We start from the raw sequence: 16,002 nt of genomic DNA, 5'->3' as shown, positions 1-16,002 counted from the left end.
CTTATTTCAGAAATCCCACTGCACTCTTTTCCAAGTCATTTGAGATGTGAGGAATTGAAAGTAATATCTGTTGATGTAATGTCTGTGCCAGTAGCAGATGGAATTACAAAAAATAACTTCCTTTTTTTATTATCAAATCTAAAGAATTTGGGAGAGGATGTTGCCAGTGAAATGACCACCACTGTTCTAGGGTGTTGTGAGTGGGTCTTTGGTGTAATTTTGTGGACTCTAGATATGATATGCTACCAAAATGAACAGACCCATGTTATATAAGCAGCAAAATCATAACATTACCATTATCATCATTAATTAACTGACTTCAAATGTGACTTCAGGTTCCTCTGAAGTTTGTATACATGCCTTAAAAGATTTTTGCATTTTGAAGCGATCAGAGTTCTCTCTTTGAACCTATGTGGTGTTTATTGTTTTGTTGTGCGTGTTTACAGGGTCTGATGTGGCCGGTTTTGATGGCAGTGGTCACTTTCTCTTCAGACAGGATCCCAGTGCTGGTTCTACAGACAAAGATGTTTTAAAAATGAACTTCAAAACCCTGCAGAGCTCTGGGATGTTGGTTCACATGGAAGGCTTCAGCGGCCTCACGCTCACTGTGGAATTATTCAAAGGGAAACTTTTACTTCAACTCAGAAAAGGTACAAATACTCCTGTTTTACGTCAAGTGATCACTTGAGATGCTTTGTGTTTATGACAGATACGATTCTTTGCAGCATTAAAGCTTTTTATTAACAGTGTCCTGTATGGTGATAAAACAGATCATACAATAATGATATTAAAAAACTTTTTTTTTTAGATCTGAAATTTGGGAGATGCACTAAATCATAAAAATATGCTTTTCTGCTATTTTATTTCATTTCTACATATTACTGTAAATATTGCACATTAACATTAGATTATCTGTATCAATAATGCAGCAGGTGATGGAGGAAGGTTTAGCATTCATGATGTTCAGGTCTGGAATGAAGTGCCTGCAGGTGTCATTCAGAGACACAGTCTGTCGTATGGCTGTATGGCAACCCTTTCCAGAACGCCATCTGCATGCGCTGTGTCTGAGAGCCACTGCCAGCGTCATGGGGCAGAGATCTGCTTCCTCTCTCTTACCAAACACTGGCACAAATACAACTGTGTACATATATGGCGACACGACACACTTTGATAATCAGTTAAGCGAACAAATGCTCATTTGGACCCTTCGCTGGTTAGCTCATTTCTCAAATGAAAGCCTTCTCTGTGCTGACACATCACGCGGAGACGAAAGTAAGAGGCCGGCCAGATGTCCTGCTTAACAGGAATGTCTTTTTACAACAGAATGAAAGTCTGAGATCAAGAAAACAAGTCAAAAATGTACAAACTGTGAGCCTACTATAGAAAAGACAGAAGGACAAATTAAATAGATGGATGGAAAGGCAGACAGACAGACAAACAGATAGAGAGATAGACAGACAGCCTTGCAGGACAGATAGATAAAGAGACAGACAGACAGGCATGCAGAGAGAGAGAAAGAGAAAGAGAAAAAGAGAGACCGACAGACAGACATACAATTAGGCAGACAGAGAGACAGTCATGCAGGCAGACATTAAGACAGACATTGTATGCTGATCTGCAGGCAGGCAGACAGATAAACAGGTAGGCAGACAGACAGACTGTCAGATAGTCATGCAGGCAGACAGACAAACAGATACAGACAAACCGTAAGGCAGACAGACAGACAGATAGACAGAGACATAGACAGACAGAGAAACAGATGATAGAGATATAAACAGACAGACATGCAGGCAGACAGACAGATGAAAGCTAGAGAGACACACATGTTTCATGTATATACAAAGTTGCAGGTGTTATTTTGGCAATGAAACATCTCTGTTGGATTTGTCAAGTTTAATTGAGTTTACAGCGTCAGAGGGAATATTTCAGCATAAACACAAACCGTCTGCACTTTTCCACTCATATCGGTGCAGGTGAGAGCTTTTCATTGGGAATGTTGTATTTTTATAGAAAGTGAAGTCAATGCAGTTTGTTGGGTCGGTTAGAGGAAGTTTTAATGTCTTGCGTCTGTAAATCTCGCTGTGGGTTCTCTAGAGTTTTCCATCATAAAATAACTCAAGTCTAACTGCTGGTGTCTGCGCCCGCTCTCCTCTCAGCTTTTACCGTAATTTCAAGCAAATGGAAGACGTCTGTCTTTGCTTATTAGAGTGAAAGTGCTGAAGCGAGCGTTGGTCTCGCTCTTATAATGGCTCGAGTGTGCCGGCCTGAGCTCATGATGGATCATTATTCTTCATGTTCGGATGAGATTTACCTTCACACTTCAAAGTTGTTCAGCTTATTTGTTTTCTGAGAGATTAACATTTTGTTTGCGGGACTTACAAATACAAATCACTTTTGATGTTAGAGGCTTAATAGTACCCTGATGGGGTTATTATGGTTGTAGTGTGGATGCTGGTAAAGCTGGAACTAAATACTGATGGCTAACAGATGCTAACAACCGGCTTCACCAGACATGTTTTGTGGAATGGCGAGTATTCATTGAAATAAATGCTTTTCCTTCCTGCAAAACAACCGGTAATTACATTTCTATACTTTTGTCTTCTTTTTGGTTTGAGATGAATGAAGCCCTTTTGGTGTTTGTTTTTTGATGTAAAGCTTTGTGCCCATACAAGCGTACCTATCAGATAGATAAAACATGCCAGTGTTGAAAGAAAATTCTTGGATTTGCATCGTTTACATTTTGTTTTATCTTTGGAACATGCGTGTCTTATTTAATCTACAAACCTTAAATAAATATACAGCACGAAGTTGTTGAAGCAAGAAAAGACAAAATGTGTCACAGGTCTAATATTCTGAATGAGTCTGATGTGACAAATGGGTTTTTTATGTTACGCTGTTGTTTTAATGTTCCAGCCCAATACAGAGACAGAGGTTAGACGCTGGCAAATGCTCGCTGTCTGTGCAGAAAATAAAAAAACAAATAAACAGCGACATGAAGATTTATGCCCCATATCCCAAACAAATTTATTTTGCCTGTAGTTTGCATTCATCAAGCTGTCGGTTTATATTGTGCTTCACGGACACATTTTTTACCTCAAAGTTTTTCTGCTAGTGGGATTTAAATATATATTGGTGTTGTGAACATATTGATTCTGGTTTTAATAATTCTATCAGTCCATTAGCCTAAGACAGCCGTAAATATAGCCATCAACCAGAGTTTTTAAGATGTGTAAGACAGTTGTATTTATAAAGACTAGAAATATACAGTTTAGAATAAAAAAGTCATTTTCTCATGAGAAATATCTGAGACGCAGGAAACTTTCCATCTTTCTCCATTTAATCTCATTGATCTCTAGGAGAAATAATTGTGATCTCATCTGTGATTTTTCTTTCTTTTGATTATCATAGCATGCTCTAACATCTTTTGTGACATACTGCTGAAAAAGCGTAACAGCTTATTCTCAAAGCCTTACAGACTTGTTTATCAGCACCTTAAAGTAGACAGTCATCACAGCGCTCGCAGATAACAAACCCGTGAAATGAAGCGTGATGTGACTGACTGACAATTTTACTCACTGAATTTTTAGGTCGAGTTTATTTCACCACTGATGTGACGCTCTAAATACGCAAACTGCAGCTGTTGACACATTGAAATGTGGTTTTATGTGGTTACATTAACAAATTTTTTAGATGAATCTGTTGCAGGAGCTTATGCGGTGACAGCAAAAAAACTCATAAAAGGCCCGTTCACATCGTGAATGATACAATGACGCTAATGCTGGGTTCACACCAAAGGCGAACAATCGCGTTCCACCTTCTTTATTACTCGCGGGAAAAGTTTGTTATTTTCGTGTGAGTGACGTGATCTGACAAATATTTTCAACCTTTGCGGAAGACGAGATTGACGCACGTTCGCTGCAATCACGCCGCCCGATCCTCGTCATTAGCACCGCCTGTCGCGAGTTCGCGTCTATAGGCGTCTTGACACGTCTTTATTTTTTGTGGGAAAACTTTGTCATTAGCACCGCCTGCCGTGAGTACACGTCTATAGGCGTCTTTGCACGTTCTTTATTTTTTGTGGGAAAAGTTCGTCATTAGCACCGCCTGCCGCGGTTTCACGTCTATAGGAGTCTTTGCACGTTCTTTATTTATTGTGGGAAAAGTTCGTCATTAGCATCGCCTGCCGCGAGTACGCGTCTATAGGCGTCTTTGCACGTTCTTTATGTTTTGTGGGAAATGTTCGTCATTGGCACCGCCTGCCGCGAGTTCGCGTCTATACGTCTTTGCACGTTCTTTATTTTTTGTGGGGAAAGTTTGTCATTAGCACGCCCTGCCGCGGTTTCACGTCTATAGGCGTCTTTGCACGTTCTTTATTTATTGTGGGAAAAGTTCGTCATTAGCACGCCCTGCCGTGGTTTCACGTCTATAGGCGTCTTTGAACGTTCTTTATTTTTTGTGGGAAAAGTTCGTCATTAGCACGCCCTGCCGTGGTTTCCTATAGGCGTCTTTGAACGTTCTTTATTTTTTGTGGGAAAAGTTCGTCATTAGCACGCCCTGCCGTGGTTTCCTATAGGCGTCTTTGAACGTTCTTTATTTTTTGTGGGAAAAGTTTGTCATTAGCACGCCCTGCCGCGGTTTCACGTCTATAGGCGTCTTGGCACGTTCTTTATTTATTGTGGGAAAATTTCGTCATTAGCACCGCCTGCTGTGAGTTCGCGTCTATAGGCGTCTTTGCACTTTCTTTATTTTTCACGGGAAATTTTGTTTCGTGGAAGACGAGATTGAAGCGCCCGATTCTCGTCATAAGCACCTCCTGCCGGTAGTTTGCGTCTATACTCATCTTTGCATTAATGTTGTATGTAATTTACTCATGCAAAACACTTAATTTGCATATGGTGTGAACCCAGTTTAACTATATACTGTAAGTATGCACACCAACGGACAATAACATTATTTTCTTTATCTTGCGCTGCATTTAGGCATTTTAAATGCGTCAGTTCTTTAAATTTGAATGGATTTTGATTTTCTGTCAATGTTTAATCATTCATCAGCTGGAATAAAATCGCTCTGAAAGTGATCCAAATCATATCATTCCTCTGTTATTTTTCAGTTGTACTGTGAACTCCACCATTTATAATTCATACAACTTTTCATGAACAAGTTGGACTGATTCAGAGGAACGGACACATATGGTACAATTTGTATGCACCGCTACTGTTTGTCTAGACCGCCTTTCATGATAACACTTTAAAATCACTTTAAAAATTGAATAGTTCACTCATGAAATTGTTTGAATTATTTTGTTGTGGATTAAAAATGAAATACATAGACAGACGTTATAAACTAACCGGCAGCAAACAGAAAATTCCAACAGAACTGAGACTTGACGTTGAGCTAACATCAAAAACTTTTACACTTCTTTTTAACCCAGTAGGCACAGAGAACCCATTTTCATAAAGCTATGTAGGCTTCAAAGGCAGAAATGTCTTTTCAGGAGAATTTAGTGACTATTTTCGATGTGTGTTTCTTGCTCAAGGTGTATTGTGGGATTGACGCTGGTGTATAGAAAGACTTGACAGCGTTCAAGATCATCTGACAAAATCTAATTCTTCATACAAATAAAAACCTACAAATGTCTGTTTCTGATAGAACTGAACGGTGGTGGATCAAACATTTCTTTTTATTGTTTTGTCACCTCATGATTTGCAATATAATAATGCAAAATCATTATCAAAGTTAGTTTTTACAAACTAGCGAACAGATTGCTGAAAACAGATTGCTTTCATTTTTTTCTACTGATAGGGTCACACAGAGGCTAGTGTTGTCATATATAATGTTTTTTTGTTGTTGTTGTTGAAGTGCACATAACATTAATCAAAACAACACTTCAAAGTCTGAAATGAGTATCACTCTTATATGAGCGAACACCGGAGGTCAAGACAAGACGCTTACGGGCTATTTTTTATTCCTGTGTTTCGCATACTTTCCAAAGGCAACGAGGAATGAAATATTGAGCAGCTGACCACTAAATTTTAAATAACACCACAGGATAAGGCAGGAAAAGAGAGACGCTCACGTCCATATAAATGAAGCAGAGCGTGTTTGTATTCAGAGACTGACCAACAGTGACCCGACCCGTCAGACATCATCGTCATTTTGATTAATAATTGATAAATATGGATTGTGTCCTTTGTATGTTTCATATGAGCCTCACTGAGCTCCAGTCATGCACACGTACACAAGCGTTTTATCATTCGGTGACACGTTTCATAAAGTTTCTCAACTCTGTTTGAGTGCAGTAAATCACAGTCATCTGAAGAGACACATTTCATCTTTCTGATTGCAGACTGATTGGCTTTTTCATAAATGACATATTATGTGTTATGGAACAGTGTGTAACTGTCTTGTATTTGCTGTTTCATATCTTCTGTGAACAGATACAAAATTAATTTAGAGTGATCGCTTTCTCTGAACGGAATGTGATTATTATTTTTTCATACAGAGGTGATTTTCATTCTGTTTTGTCACTGAACGGGCTGTGATGTCTCTGAACGGGCTGTGTTGTCTCTGAACGGGCTGTGTTGATTGTGTTTTTCAGACAGATGTTATTACTACACTGCGATGTCACTGTACAGACTGTGATTATTTTGTTTTAGGCAGAGGTGATTTGCACACTGTGATGTCATTGGGCAGCCTGCTTGACGATCAGCACTGGCACCACGTCACCATCGAGCGGCTTCGGTCACTTGTGAACTTCACAGTGGACAAAAATACACGTCAGATTCAGCTGCCCAAACACATGAGTCATTATGAAATTAAAGAGGTGAGCTCTTACTACCTTGCTGGAAAAAACAATAGAAACCATTACAGAAAGTTCAAATGGTTTCCGTCACATAAAATACCATTATGAACCATTGGCTTTTTCCATTAAAGGGGTCACATGACACGGCCAAACCAATATTATTGTTTGTTTTAGATGTAATGCAATGTGTATGCACGATTTAAGGCACAAAAAAACGCTGTATTTTCCACATACAGTGCATGTTTGTATCTCCTCTTTGCTCCGCCTCTCTGAAACGCGCAGATTTTTTAACAAAACTCTGAAAAGCGAGGTGTGCTATGATTGGCCAGTTAGCCTGTGCGTAGTGATTGGTCGAATATTGCAAGCGTGTGATAGAAATGTAACGCCTCTTACCATTTTTGGAACATCAGGTTCCTATTCAATTGTACTGACAGGTACACAACCTTACTTACGTATACATTTGGGCGGTCTTAGTCAACTCATACCACCAACTGACGTAGATTTGTGGGAGGGTGGTTACACAAGGTGTTTCAGGCAGGTCTGGGTGAGCATTCGCATTTAAAATGCGTTGTTTTTTATTTTTGCAATGTTACGTGTCTAATACATGCATTAGCAACTTATAACACACCAAAGACACAGAAAAACATGTGTTTGCACCATATGACCCCTTTAAGGCTATGTTAAGTCCCTAGCGAATGGTTTAATTTTGGCATAAAGAGATGGAAATCTGACATGAATCTGTTGTTATTTCACAAGATCAGTTTTGGTGGCACGCTGGGCGCTGGACTTCAGAAATCTCACTCCAAAAGAAACTTCCATGGATGCCTGGAAAATGTGCTCTACAATGAAATAAACATGATCGATCGGGCCGAAGGAAAGCAAGTCACTGTCACAGTAAGCACAATTTGTGTTAATGCAATAATTGAACTAAAGGCTCTTTGATTGCTGTAATTTGGCTTGCTTGCAATTGTTGTTGGCTGCCTGTAATTGTCATTTGCCGATAATGAGCGCTGTGTGTTTCTGTGAGCGCCGCTGTGTTTTGTCCATTATATGAGCCTTTTATTTTTTTGGCCGTTGTCTTGGGGATTTGCGGGTTAAACGAATTACCAACCCATTTAATTCATTGCCTTAATAGCCATGACGGTACTATGGGGTTAATAAAGGCAAATGAATAATTTATAAACGTCAAGCCTGTGTTCATTTACTCTTACAAATATATGTGTATTATACATTACACTATTATTTAGCTTTATGTATTATTTATTTATAGGGTAACGTCAGCTTTACATGCACGGAATCCATCGACGTGCCCGTGACCTTTGCAAATGCTGGAAGTTTTCTGAGCCTGCCGTGGATCTCCAGCGGAGAGAGTATGACGGTCAGCTTGCAGTTCAGAACATGGAACAAAGCCGGTCTGCTGATGACCTTTGACCTCCAGCAGCATGCAGGGACGCTGTGGCTTTTTCTGAGCGAGGGGAAAATCCGACTGCAGATCCATAAGATTGCAAGGATCTTGTTGGACATCACAGCAGGTTTAACAATTACTCTTGCATATGTCTTCTAGTTCAGTTATCTTGCTTGGAATAGAAGAGCAAGTTTTAGCGCATTGCATTGTGGGATACACTCAAATTTACACGGCATGCCCGGCATAAAGTGTGTTGCACGTTTTGGAATACTAGTTTTTGCTTTGATTATAATACTATTATCGTGACATTTTTATCTAGTTTTGTGTAAAAAAATCACTTTGCTGGTCCACAAGTGTTAATTCGTTCACACAATAATGAAAAATCTTTCTCTTTCCCATCCTCATGCCTTTCCAAACCTGTATGACTTTCTTTCTTCTGCAGAGCACAAAAGAAGATATTTTGAAGTATGTAGGATAACCAAACAATTGACTTCCATTATTGGACACAAAACCAATGAAACATTTTTCAAAATATCTTCTCTTGTGTTCAACAGAAGAAAGAGTCACATTCATATTTTAAACCGCATGTAGGTGAATAAATGATGTACGAATTAAAATTTTTGAGTGTACTATTAACATCTGTTCTTTCGTCCAGGTTCTGATTTAAACGACGGTCAGTGGCACGGCGTTGAACTGAACTCCCGGCGAGGACGTCTCACGGTCACCCTCGACAAATCCGACAGCTCTACAACCTCCACTTCACTTCCTGTCGTACCCGACGGCCAGATATTCTTCGGAGGTAAAACCTCAGCTCAACTAAATTTCCCTCCGCGCGAGCTGAATCCTTCACGTTAATCAATCCATCTTGTCGCTCAACACGCCTTCCGCTGAGAAAAGTAGATTCATTTACCTTTCAAGCTGTTTGGGGCCGAATTGATCTCCAACTCCAGAAAGACTGTGGCTTAATTGCCATAACCTCAGTAACTGGAGAGTGCCGTGTAACTCCGTCTGTGCGAGCACCCTGGGGAGCTGCTAAAAGCGTAGCTGCAAGCGCAGGTCTCTAACGGATGCCGCGTTTTTGTCTGTGCGTCGCATAGCAATCAAAGTGTGTTTCGCATGTAAAATGAGATAAGCAAATATGTTGGTTTAAAAACTTATGAGACCACAAGTGGTATAAGGAAATCTGATTTAGTGCCGGGTTTTAGTGTGTGATATACTGTACATCTAAAAGTGTTTTTGTCCAAATATACGTTGCGTGATGTACAAATCTATAGTAATATATTATGTTTGCTGTGTGTTATGATTTTTTTCCCCCTGCTCTTACATAAAACAACTTTTTCTGTCTTTAGGATGTCCGAGCACCGAAGATCACAGCGCCACCTGCAGGAACCCCTTCAAAGTGTTTCAGGGCTGTATGCGTCTCATTCACCTGGACAACAGTTTAGTGGATCTTATCAAAGTACAACAGATGCTGTTTGGGAATTACAGCGATGTACAGATGGATATGTGTGGAATCGTGGACAGGTGAGCATCTATGTTATTTTTTATTTTAATGTGAGCTCCTTTACATTTTCTTCTTCATTCAATAGATTTTTAGTTCGATTCTATAAATCTAGAGATTAGTCAGAGAAATTGTTTTAATACATCAGTTGAAATTGAACATGCACCGATATATCGGCCAATAATTGGTATCGTCGATAAAAGCACATCTTCACACTGTCGGCTATCAGAGCTAATATATCCTGTCAATCAAGAGAGGACAGGAAAATGCAATCAGTTTGTGTTCTGTTTGTATAGAAAATGTTAAGAAACATCACCAGTTGTTCAATATTAATAGTCATTATATTAATTAATAACATTCCGAAGGTTACAAAATGTTTAATCTTCGTTATCGGCAGATATTGAAATGGTTAAATGCACACATATACATGGACACGATTCGGTAAGCTTGAATTCATTTTTTTTCTCTTTTGTTGTTCTTTCCTTCATGTCAGAAAAGGTTTGGGTTCATCAGGTGTGATGGAGAAGTTGATTTATTTTTCCTTCACCCTAAAGAAATCTTTTCGGTGTGCTTTGTTTCACTTCTCCAGTGAAATGTTTTTTTTTAAGTTTTCACTTTTCTTTTCATTTGTTTGGTATTGTTGTTTGATGCTTGGTCCGTTGCTGTTGTTTTTTAGGCATAAAGTTTGTTCGCAGCATAACTTTAATAATAAGAATCGATGACATAACAAACACTCCTCTGTCATTGGTCAGAATCACAGTTGTCCCAAACTCTAGCATGCGTAAAACGCTGTGATGTGACACGGTGATCTACAGACCCTGCAGGAAATGTGTTTTAGCAGTTAAATGTATGTAAGGGTGTCAGCCCTTCATAGTGCTCAATAAGAGCGAGAGCCAAGCTTGAATTATCTCTCATCTGATCCGAGAATGTTATTGAGTCTGCGGGTGTGAAAATGAGGTGAGACAGAGATATTGGGTGGCTGTTGGCTCTACATGTGCCCGTGTGGACCAGAGCGGGTTTATCAACCTTCAATCAAAGATAATGTGAACAGAGGGCGCTGAATTCATCTGTCTGCTTGTCTTCCTCTGGAAGAACAACTGCTTGAATCATTTTATTGTAAATAATAGATCAGTGACTATTTTTACAGTAGTATTCTGCACTTGCTTTTGCAGTAATCAATACAGAACACACTGAACAGCATACGCTATCCCACACTGCAGTGCACTTAACCTGAACCTTTATTGGTTCACCAGTTTTCAATTCAAATGTATTTCTGTATGTCTCTTTTCACAGTTGTCCATTGTTGCAAAGCAGCTGTACAGAAAATACACGGTGGAACAAACAGTAGTGACATAAGAAAAATGATAACGTTCTGTATAAATAAGGAAAAGAAATCTCAAGATACCAGTAATATTAAATAATAATATAGAAATGAGGAAAAATAAATCACAAGAAAACATTAATATTAAATAATAATTTAAAAAAGGTTAAAATAAATCATAAAAACAGGAAAATGTAATTAATTATATAGAAATGAGGAAAAATAAAACATAAAAACAGGAAGATTAAAAAATACATTGTATTATACAGTAGGGATATTATAATGTTATCGTGTTATCGCAATGGCAAAAATGTCTGAATATTATCCTGGTCACATGACTGAATGAAACGATAGGTCTTCCGGGCCTAACATAGAGAATGTTAGTAAAAATTATAGATATTACCTTGGATGGATTTTTATGTCATTTGACCCATCTCACAACTCATAACAATAAGCAACATTTATAATTCGAGGATAAAGAAAAGAGGATGCTTATGGCACGTTTCCAAGTCATCACTTGTCATTATAAACATAGCAACAAATACCGTGCAGTGGATGTTATACCGAAGTATTATCGTACAGTGAGATTTATTTTGTTAATACACAGTATTACTGCAAATCTTCTATAAGATACCAATGCTGTCATCTCTGTATGATTTTAATGTTATTTTATTCTTAGCTCTATTAAGTATGTGGCGGATTTTATGTAAAATGTACATTGGCGACAGTAAAGTAATTGTAGGTCTAAGAATGTCATCACATAATGAATGCTAAAAGGAAATATCCATACATTCAAGGTGTCAACAAATATACTAAGAAGGATAATACCATGCGTGTCAAATTATATTTTTTTTTGACAATATCAAGCTCAATCTTATTTTTTTCACATTTGATTGGACTTCCAAAACATAAGACTTTAATTCAATTGAAAATGGCAAAACCATTGTATGCAGTGATGGAAGCGGCTGAGATTCACGAGGAGACTATTTCATATTTTTAAACCAAAAAATGCTACTTTATTAAAATGTGTATGGCGTGTTTATGTTCCAATAAATCCAACCCTGGACGTTAATAAGATGATTCTTGCTGAATTAAACATGACAGCTTGATGCGGGACCGTAAAGAGCCGTGCAGTGTTCTGCTGAGTAAGGTGTTATTGTAAAGGTGAATAATGGGAAGAATAAAGAGAGAATTTCTGCATCGTCAACACCTGTGAGCTGTCATTTCTCCTTTTGTCGTGTTCTGTGAGGAGTGACACATGTAGCAGAAAGTCTTTCCAGGGAAGTGTGTATGTTATGTAGGAGTTTTATTTATCAGTGTTTCATTCTGTGATCGATCTCTATTGTTAAATTATTTCAATGCTTTTCTTTAGTTGCTGCCATGTGTCAATGGTGCCACCATATTGGGGAGGGCAAAACTGGCCCCTTAACACAATTAAGTCAACAGGGGAGGAGCGTTTTCCAAATGGATTTTAATGCTTGACAAGAGTGAGTTTTGAGGTCCTTCAGGAACAGGATTAAATCTGCATCTGAGTCTTACAGAATGAAGGGAGAGGATGCATGACCTGTGACCATAGACGTAATTGGCTGCTGGGAGTTTTTGGAAGAAATTAAGAAAAACTTGAGGATTTGTATTGTTTAGGGGCCATTAATATCTAAAAGTCGTGGAATACTAAGGATGCGCCAAAGAACAAAAACATGTTAACCAATGAACAAGTGAAATTTTTAGTCGTAGGAATAGGAAACTGTTTTTGAGTGCAATGCAGTGACCTTCCCCAAATGACTGGGAAGCGCAAACCGCGAGAGCTGGAATCGAAACGCAAAGTAGCGAATGGACAATATATGATAAATATTCCCAACACGTTTTTACAGAAACTATTTATTAAAGTATTGCTTTTGTTGTCTTTGTTCCCACCACTTTTCAAAACACTGCCTGTGACCGCAGCCTTGAATCTCATTCTGTTACCTTAATGCAAAAAATCTACCTCAGCCACTGAAAGAAAACAAATCGGAGAGAAATAAATAATGGGCTGTGTTTCGGGTTGCTCTGTGTTCACCAGCGTTGAATCAGCAACATTACCTCACTTCCTGTTGTGTTGTTCATGTGGAGTCATTTTGGCTCTCACTGTTATTGTCAAATGTCCCGTTGTGTAGTTCAGCGTTTATTTCCTCCACACTTCTCATTTCAACCTCCTTACAGAATGTTAATTCTCATTTGTGCATTTGTTTTATTCATTTTATTCACCAGCGGGGCAAAACACAGTCTTTGGTGGCAGCTTACTGTACATTAAGGGTCTTTAGAGAATGATTATAACCAGACAGATTTTTCCATAGTAGAAAAATGTACTTTCTGTTGAACACAAAATATATTTTGAAGAATGTAGGACAGCAAACCGTTCTGAGGCACTTTTGACCACTATTGTATTTTTCCTACTATGGTAGTCAACGGGGGGCAACACTTTTTCAAATGCTAACAAAACCTCTTTTAATGTAGAAGAGCGTAGCAGTTAACCTTGCCCTTGCATGTTTGCATGTCCTGCGTCTTGCCTCTCTCTCCTCGTGTTTCCTCTGATGAGGTCGCTACAGGTCACGCCGTTGGCCCGTGTTCTGTCCCTCCTAATTTCCTGCGGTTGACCTCTGATCTCAGGGCTGTAGGTGTCAGTCTGTCCCCATCAACTCGTGTCCGCTGTAAAAACACGTCAAAAAAACGACATGCTGTTTCCCCTCTCACCTGATGCTCTTGTCTATCAGGAGGGCCTTTAGCGCTGCCGGCTGTCATTGGTTGTTCCCCCGGTGATTAGGGTCACGATGAGCTGACCTTTGATTGCCGTCGGGGTGAGTTGAGTGTCGGTGAAGGGCAGCTTGTGGCGCGAGCGTCTCTACGCTGTCAGGCCGCTGCTCGAGTTGTGTTTTACTCGCTTCTCGCTTTCATTCAAATTCCGCTGTAATATATTTATTTTCCATTCGATCAGGCAGAAGAAGGGATTTTTTTGTTTTGTGAGGCATTTCATGTAAAATTTGCATTAATGCCATATATCTTAATACAATTTATTTCTATAAATCCCATTTCTATATAATTTCCTTCTGTCGCTCTGTGTATCTCTACCGCTAAAATGAGTTTTAGTAAAGCTGCTTTGCAACAATTCAAAACTGTGAAAAGTGAGCACTTTCAGTTTCTGTCTGGTTGTAGTATAACACTTTCTGTTATATTTAATTTCTGTTAGTATTAAATTATATTTTATTGTATATTATTTGTATTCAATTAAAACTACTCAACAGTTATTGGTCCTTTTCTGAGGTCAACAAGAAGTTAAGTTTTGACCACGTAATGTTTTTTTACATGTCGTTCATCTTATAACTGCTGAAACTGTCTTTAATATAAAATTTAATGTATCAACTTCTATCATGCAATGTGGCTTTTTAACGTCTTTTTATACATAATTCATAACGCGGGTCATTCAGGTAGAACAGAGATTTTAATTTAAAAGTGTGAAATATTGGCTACTCCACATAAACACATGAATTCATTGCATTATCAGCATAGTATGAGGGGACGTTATAGTAAACTCTCTTCTGCTTTAGTCCCAGTGGAGCAACGGTTCGAAGAAAATCTTGCTGAGCAAGTTACATACAGGACTGTCACCATATTTGCCTCTGGGTATCTTACTAACACGCGCATGTATATGAGAAAAGTCCATAGCCCTCTTGAGTATTGAGATGTGTAATATTCTGGATGTGTGACTGGTCATGCGCTCGGATTGTTCACTAGCGTAGGTCAAGGTCATCGAACCTATTCATACGAAATTGCCACCTTGCAAAATGTTTTTTTTTTTTCTATGAGATCAGGTTGTCCTCTCCTTAATTACCTTCTAATACAAATAAAAATGCCCAAAAGTACCTTATGAGAAGATTATGGTCAGTGGAAGAGAATGAAAAATGATAAATTACTATTTTGGTATTTTGGTTATTGCTGACTCAGGCGAATTTCAAAGACAAAATAAGTGCAATAGATGTAGTCCTTCAAAACACTTTGGTTCAACAGAGCTCAAATCTTTAAAAGCCTGGCTGTTATGTTTACGATTCACGTCGTCTCTGTCATTCAGAATTATCTGTTAAAAAAACACACAGCGATGGTGTTGCATCTTTTCTGCGTGTGTGATTGCCGTTCCGTCTCGGTGTGAGCGTTTGAACTTTATTTGTGGTGGCACATCACAGGCGAATAGACGTGTCCGAGCGAGCCGCGGGTCCGTGTGAAGCCGACCGCCGCCGTTTCAGTTCTGAGCCCCCGCGACGGGCCTGAATGGCACCGATGGGGTCCGAGCCAACAGCGAGACACTGCTCTCAGTATTCCATCCGCCACTGTGAACCCAAAGTGTGGTTTCTTTTTCAATCTTGCTTTGAAGTGTCCTTGCGACCAGTTTAAAGAAATAAATTGTGCACTTGATCCCGTCCACATTATAAAGCCCGAAACCGGAGCCGAGCGTGCACTGAAAGCGCATCTGCAGGTTTGATGCTTGGTAACAAAGAGAAGATGCTGTTAGGCCGTCGTTTTGACCACAAATGGGAACGCGGTGAAAGATAGGTGCACGGGTAATACGAGCGGGAATAATGTGTAAGGATTCCTGTGAGGGTCGCGGAGGCTGAGAATGAGTTGGGCTCAGACGGGGACATTGTGACATGAGTAGAAAAGCTTCGCCGGACAAAAAGCTTCGGTGCACAGAAGGCGGCAGCGATGTGCTGGTCAAAGGCACTTTGTTACCTCGGTTTACTTTTTACAAAAGTTTCTTGCGGGTTCCCACGGGTGTGAAAAACCTGGAAATATATTACAATACAATACAAAATGAAATACAGTTCCAAAAGTGATTTATAGAGAGGATGTTTGTAAATGTTTGCTTTTTAATATCCCTACAAGTGTCACAAGAAAAAAATAAGAAACGTACAAAATGGAGAAAAGAGTAGACTAGGTTCAAGTGA

The 16,002-nt window shown here is 39.1% G+C and overlaps 1 protein-coding gene across 2 annotated transcripts in view; it reads left to right on the top strand.

Moving 5' to 3' along the window:
* cntnap3 (contactin associated protein family member 3) overlaps positions 1-16,002 on the top strand; it is a 69,679-nt gene that overhangs the window by 30,275 nt on the left and 23,402 nt on the right. For both annotated transcript variants that reach the window (XM_056736994.1, XM_056736993.1), the window contains exons 5-10: positions 447-650; positions 6,657-6,823; positions 7,559-7,696; positions 8,073-8,334; positions 8,863-9,006; positions 9,557-9,731. In XM_056736994.1, coding sequence (XP_056592972.1) covers positions 447-650; positions 6,657-6,823; positions 7,559-7,696; positions 8,073-8,334; positions 8,863-9,006; positions 9,557-9,731 — 1,090 coding nt within the window. The remainder of the gene's footprint in view (positions 1-446; positions 651-6,656; positions 6,824-7,558; positions 7,697-8,072; positions 8,335-8,862; positions 9,007-9,556; positions 9,732-16,002) is intronic.

Source organism: Triplophysa dalaica, chromosome 22, assembly GCF_015846415.1.
Source record: "Triplophysa dalaica isolate WHDGS20190420 chromosome 22, ASM1584641v1, whole genome shotgun sequence".
Classification (NCBI taxonomy): Eukaryota; Metazoa; Chordata; class Actinopteri; order Cypriniformes; family Nemacheilidae; genus Triplophysa; species Triplophysa dalaica.
This window is presented reverse-complemented; position numbering and strand designations above follow the sequence as displayed.